This window comes from Leiobunum rupestre, chromosome 5, assembly GCF_980474605.1.
Source record: "Leiobunum rupestre chromosome 5, qqLeiRupe1.1.hap1, whole genome shotgun sequence".
NCBI lineage: Eukaryota > Metazoa > Arthropoda > Arachnida > Opiliones > Sclerosomatidae > Leiobunum > Leiobunum rupestre.
Window position 1 is genome coordinate 42,060,406 of NC_143388.1, and position 6,712 is coordinate 42,067,117.

Consider the following 6,712-nt stretch of genomic DNA (forward strand, 5'->3'; position numbering starts at 1 on the left):
AATATTTAAGTGTAGAGCAGCCTCTTGTTTAGTGCTTAAAATAATTTTGACAATTTTAAATTTGAAATTAATTAAGTTATTACGTTTTAATTCGGAACCCTAGAGCTAAACAAGTTGGGCAAGCACCCAAACTACCCTTTAGTTAGGACCTTATATCTCGTTAACTATTAATATTAGAATTATAAAAATTATTTTAAGCACTAATAGGAAAAATATAATTCAATGATGTAATTGTTAAAACAGAAACGTTCAGCTTAAACGAAAAAGAGGCTTTTAATGTATTCTTCCCCCTCAATCTACAAAATGTACATCTTAACCTCAAAAACTGGGAATTTTTGAAAATTATAAATATTTGGTATCTCTGAATTCTAAGCGATATCCGCACACTTTATAAAAGAGAGGTTAAGCCAGCACCCTAAAACGTGTAGGGCCAACGTGTAGGAGTGTAGATGTATCTTTGCGCGTACAGCCTGCATCTCCATGATCACTACAAGCTCCCCCGTTCACGTTTTCGGCGGATGTCTTAACCTCTAAAAAGCTATAAATAAATATAATTTATATTTGTCACCAATCATCGTTTACACTAGCAGTCTTCCTCGTCGGAAAAACGGAATTTTCCGTTCCATAGATAACAAAAAGCAACCTTCGATCTTTATCAATTCCTTCGAGCAAACGATGTAAACAATGAGACATGCTAAAACAGATTGCATGGAAATTTGTCCAAGCGTCAAAGTACACATGTCATAATGAGTGGACAATCTGAGCCGAGCTGTATAAAAGAGGCAGACACTCTTCCGAAGTCAGCATTCGACGGATTGACATAGTCTAGTCACGACATTAAATTTAATTCTTTCAAAATGTACTTTCACGCCGTTTTTCTCGCTTCAGTCGGCGTTCTCAGCCTGGCACTTGCTGGTGTTATCGATTTCGAAGACTGTGGTAAGTTATTTATTATAGTATTTTTAAGTTTTAAAGTCCTTAATTTTATTATAACGTCTTTTCAATTCCCTTAATTTTATTTCAACGTCCCTTCGATTCCCTTAATTTCATTTTAACGTCCCTTCGATTCCCTTAATTTTATTTTAACGTCCCTTCGATTCCCTTAATTTCATTTTAACGTCCCTTCGATTTCCTTAATTTTATTTTAACGTCCCTTCGATTCCCTTAATTTCATTTTAACGTCCCTTCGATTTCCTTAATTTCATTTTAACGGCCCTTCGATTCCCTTATTTTTATTTCGACGTCCCTTCGATTCCCCTAATTTCATTTTAATGTCCCTTCGATTTCCTTAATTTAATTTTAACGTCCCTTCGATACCCTTAATTTTTTCAGTGGTTTTTAATGAATATGATTTGTTTATTTAATCTCTTAAAAACCTTGGGAAAGTTTTATGATATAGTTTAATGAATTTCCCCTACAGGTGGCGGTACTATCATGGAGGCGTACATCCCAGAGGTAAACGAGCAGCCGTACATCCTTTACCATAAAATGTGGATTCACATAGAAGCTACCATAAAACCAAGTAAGATAATTTCTCTGAAGACCACTTAATGTGGATTCAACAGTCAGTAAAGATTTGTCAATATTAGTCTGACTTAATTCTTTAATTTCTACCACCAGATGTCCCAGTCCGATCAGGAACCGTAAAGGTCTTCGCGGATATTCGAGGGCGCAACGTGAACCTACCTGGGCCCGACGTGGACATTTGTGACAGTCAAATCACACCGTCATGTCCGATGCGAGCCAACAACATCTACGGTTTCAAATCGCAACTCTTCATAAATAAATTTGTCCCACCTGTAAGTTATAATTCTATTCTGTAGAGAAATTCTATTCTGTAGAGAAATTCTATTCTATAGAGAAATTCTATTCTATAGATAAATTCTATTCTATAGAGAAATTCTATTCTATAGAGAAATTCTATTCTATAGAGAAATTCTATTCTATAGAGAAATTCTATTCTATAGAGAAATTCTATTCTATAGAGAAATTCTATTCTATAGGGAAATTCTATTCTATAGGGAAATTCTATTCTATAGGGAAATTCTATTCTATAGGGAAATTCTATTCTATAGAGAAATTCTATTCTGTAGATAAATTCTATATGTTCTTCGTTTCAACACACTGATGGCTTACTGATATTTATTATTTCCCACCTAGATGCCTATGAATGTTACCTATCTCTTGAGAAATGAGAAGATGGAGACCATCGCTTGTGCCAGAATACCGTTCACAATAAGAGCCAGATCGAGTTCCAAATATTATTAAAGAAATGAACTTTTGATGTATTATTTTGTATATATAATTAAACTAATATTTTTATGAAAAAATTAATTGTCGTTTACCACACCTACAATTTCGAATAAGTTTTATTAATTTTCCAAAAACCTATAGTTGTAAAACTCTCGTCATAAACCCTATAATAGACTGTAGCCGCTTTACAAAACCAAAAATAAAACATGTACAGTTCAAAATCCATCACTATAGTTTAAACAATTAAAAAAAATCCACACAACTACAGTACAGTACGTGTTTATTAATAACTCCTACAGTAACTGTTTAAAAAACCTCTCCCTTAGGTACAAAAAATAATCCATAAAGTTTAAAAGGTGATCTTTATAGTTTAAAAAAATCAATAAAATTTAAAAGGTAACCCATACAGTTTAAAAATTAATCCAAATGGTTTAAAATATAATCCATACAGTTTAAAATATAATCCATACAGTTTAAAATATAATCCATACAGTTTAAAATATAATCCATACAGTTTAAAATATAATCCATACAGTTTAAAATATAATCCATACAGTTTAAAATATAATCCATACAGTTTAAAATATAATCCATACAGTTTAAAATATAATCCATACAGTTTAAAATATAATCCATACAGTTTAAAATATAATCCATACAGTTTAAAATATAATCCATACAGTTTAAAATATAATCCATACAGTTTAAAATATAATCCATACAGTTTAAAATATAATCCATACAGTTTAAAATATAATCCATACAGTTTAAAATATAATCCATACAGTTTAAAATATAATCCATACAGTTTAAAATATAATCCATACAGTTTAAAATATAATCCATACAGTTTAAAATATAATCCATACAGTTTAAAATATAATCCATACAGTTTAAAATATAATCCATACAGTTTAAAATATAATCCATATAGTTTAAAATATAATCCATACAGTTTAAAATATAATCCATACAGTTTAAAATATAATCCATACAGTTTAAAATATAATCCATACAGTTTAAAATATAATCCATACAGTTTAAAATATAATCCATACAGTTTAAAATATAATCCATACAGTTTAAAATATAATCCATACAGTTTAAAATATAATCCATACAGTTTAAAATATAATCCATACAGTTTAAAATATAATCCATACAGTTTAAAATATAATCCATACAGTTTAAAATATAATCCATACAGTTTAAAATATAATCCATACAGTTTAAAATATAATCCATACAGTTTAAAATATAATCCATACAGTTTAAAATATAATCCATACAGTTTAAAATATAATCCATACAGTTTAAAATATAATCCATACAGTTTAAAATATAATCCATACAGTTTAAAATATAATCCATACAGTTTAAAATATAATCCATACAGTTTAAAATATAATCCATACAGTTTAAAATATAATCCATACAGTTTAAAATATAATCCATACAGTTTAAAATATAATCCATACAGTTTAAAATATAATCCATACAGTTTAAAATATAATCCATACAGTTTAAAATATAATCCATACAGTTTAAAATATAATCCATACAGTTTAAAATATAATCCATACAGTTTAAAATATAATCCATACAGTTTAAAATATAATCCATACAGTTTAAAATATAATCCATACAGTTTAAAATATAATCCATACAGTTTAAAATATAATCCATACAGTTTAAAATATAATCCATACAGTTTAAAATATAATCCATACAGTTTAAAATATAATCCATACAGTTTAAAATATAATCCATACAGTTTAAAATATAATCCATACAGTTTAAAATATAATCCATACAGTTTAAAATATAATCCATACAGTTTAAAATATAATCCATACAGTTTAAAATATAATCCATACAGTTTAAAATATAATCCATACAGTTTAAAATATAATCCATACAGTTTAAAATATAATCCATACAGTTTAAAATATAATCCATACAGTTTAAAATATAATCCATAGTTTAAAATATAATCCATACAGTTTAAAATATAATCCATACAGTTTAAAATATAATCCATACAGTTTAAAATATAATCCATACAGTTTAAAATATAATCCATAGTTTAAAATATAATCCATACAGTTTAAAATATAATCCATACAGTTTAAAATATAATCCATACAGTTTAAAATATAATCCATACAGTTTAAAATATAATCCATACAGTTTAAAATATAATCCATACAGTTTAAAATATAATCCATACAGTTTAAAATATAATCCATACAGTTTAAAATATAATCCATACAGTTTAAAATATAATCCATACAGTTTAAAATATAATCCATACAGTTTAAAATATAATCCATACAGTTTAAAATATAATCCATACAGTTTAAAATGTAAACCATACAGTTTAAAATATAATCCATACGGTTTAAAAAATAATCCATTTGGTTAAAAAATCCATATAGTAAAACAATATTTCGAACAGTTTAATAATAATACCAATAAAAATACGTACACTTAAAATAAAATTCCTACCATTGAAAAACTTTCCCACAGTTCAGGAAATAATATACTTCAAATGGTGAATATTATTCCGTTAATTTATCCTAAATTTCATGAAAAATTTTGAGAAATAGGAAGTACACAAAGTGCTCAAGTACATCTTTCAATTAAATCAAGGGTTCATTGAGATCAGAGAATTCCACTTTTAATCGCGCCTCTGTCAACTAGGAGCAACAAACACAACACCCGACACAAGGAGAACGCAACCCGTCAAAAGTCGTGGATTTTCTTGTGTACATTTTTCATTGGCTAGACGCTTTAGGTGAAAATTCCGAAAATTGTCTTCCCCCCCCCCCCGCCCGTAAAACGTTCAGCGTAAAGGCTCGTGACGCTCGTCCAATGAAATTCGTACACAACCCTTCGTTGGCGTGTTTAAAGGCTAGCTGCGTTCTCCTTGTGTTTGTTGCTCCTAGCTGTCAATAAGGGTTGAAATGTTTGTGAGTAAAATTGGATAATTCTAGTTTGATTAAAGCAGCGTTCAGACAATGTGAAAATATTACGTTAGTATCGGTCGTGTCGTTTCGGTTATGTTGGTCGCGTCGGTTCGTTCATTTCACTGTTCAGAAAGGAACCAACCTTGCACGGAGATTAACATAAAAAGTGATTGTCTATCCAATCAGAGCTCAGTAATAACGGCGGAAAAATTGAAATAATTTTTATCCACCTCTGATTGGTTATAGTATTTCGATGGTTCTAAAGGTCGCCACTACCTAGAGTCAGCGCTGATGAGGCATAAGGCTATATGCCTGCTATGAACTTTTTGAGCGGAACGAAATGAAAAAATGTAAACGACACGCGCGAAAATTTAAAGTCTCTGTTGAGAAGTCTGAACGGTGTAAGAAATCGAAAGAACCGACACGATCGACGCAAACGTAATATTTTCACATAGTCTGAACGCAGCTTAACCTGATTAAAATAAATCGGAAATATTGCCCGTTAATAGATTCAAAAAAATCCCCAACATTGGCTAACATCATAGGTGCATAACATTCTTAGATACGTGTGACACTTCCTATTCTTTACATGCAAAAGTTTTACTGAGAGCTATTAACAAGACAGACTGCATTACGGGCTTCGTCACCGTTTCGCGTCGGCGTGCTAACGCGTCACGTGTAGCTTTGACAGGGCCTCGCTAGGGGGAGATTTTCTTCTCGTGATGACGTCACTCCGTTACTAGCTCTTAGTAAAATATTCCCCAAAGTGACAATCTTATGGAAAAATATTATAGACTTATGCTAACATTTATTAAATTGTAACATATTAAAATTTACGATGAATTATCATTATATCAGCAGGGAAACATTTTGAAGTTTAATAAACATTCATTTTTAAAATAATAGTTTATTTATTTTAAAATTGACATGAAGGACAGTTAGTATAGAAAAGTGAAAAGGTGCAATTAAAATTAACATAGCATATCTTAATATCTTAAAAAAATAATTTATATGATAACAAGTAAATATTTTGATATTTAAAGTTAAAAAATTCCATTATCGAAACCAGATATTAAAGAGGAACGGTCAAGCTTTAACCAGTTAGATAGCCCTATATTCGTTAAAAACTAAAATTTATGGCGAAAACCGCAACCAAAAATTTTAAGTGGTTAATTTTTAATAAAATAAAGAAATTTCGGGAAATTGAAAAGCGCACGTCCACTGCGACACCTGGAGAGAGATCGGTGAGACATAAAAACAACGTAAAAGCGCGCGCTTCTGAAGACGCGAAAGATTTGGTTTTCACGCGCGGCGCGTTCCAGTTATACGAGACCTAAATTAAAAGTTAGGATAGTTCGCAACTCGCTCCCTAAGGCGCTGCTGGCGCTGGCGATACGCCTTAAGGTAGCGGCGAAAATTCAAACCCAAATACCTGGCGTTATTTTGCGTTTCAACTTTTTGGGCCAAAAACTATTTTTTCAAGACAAAAT

The 6,712-nt window shown here is 30.0% G+C and overlaps 1 protein-coding gene across 1 annotated transcript; it reads left to right on the forward strand.

Annotated features, from left to right (window-relative positions):
- The first annotated feature begins 779 nt into the window (after positions 1-779).
- Positions 780-2,330, forward strand: LOC149944884 (mite group 2 allergen Gly d 2.02-like). The gene is made up of 4 exons (XM_090175579.1): positions 780-939; positions 1,421-1,522; positions 1,621-1,799; positions 2,161-2,330. The coding sequence occupies exons 1-4, from the start codon at positions 858-860 to the stop codon at positions 2,266-2,268; spliced, it is 471 nt and encodes a 156-aa protein (XP_090031705.1). The 5' UTR covers positions 780-857; the 3' UTR covers positions 2,269-2,330.
- The last annotated feature ends 4,382 nt before the right edge of the window (positions 2,331-6,712 follow it).

Coding starts and splice junctions, on each gene's coding strand:
- LOC149944884 (XM_090175579.1), top strand. CDS start 858: ATGTACTTTCACGCCGTTTTTCTCGCTTCAGTCGGCGTTCTCAGCCTG. Junction 940..1,420: donor TATCGATTTCGAAGACTGTG/GTAAGTTATTTA, acceptor TTTCCCCTACAG/GTGGCGGTACTATCATGGAG. Junction 1,800..2,160: donor TAAATAAATTTGTCCCACCT/GTAAGTTATAAT, acceptor TTTCCCACCTAG/ATGCCTATGAATGTTACCTA.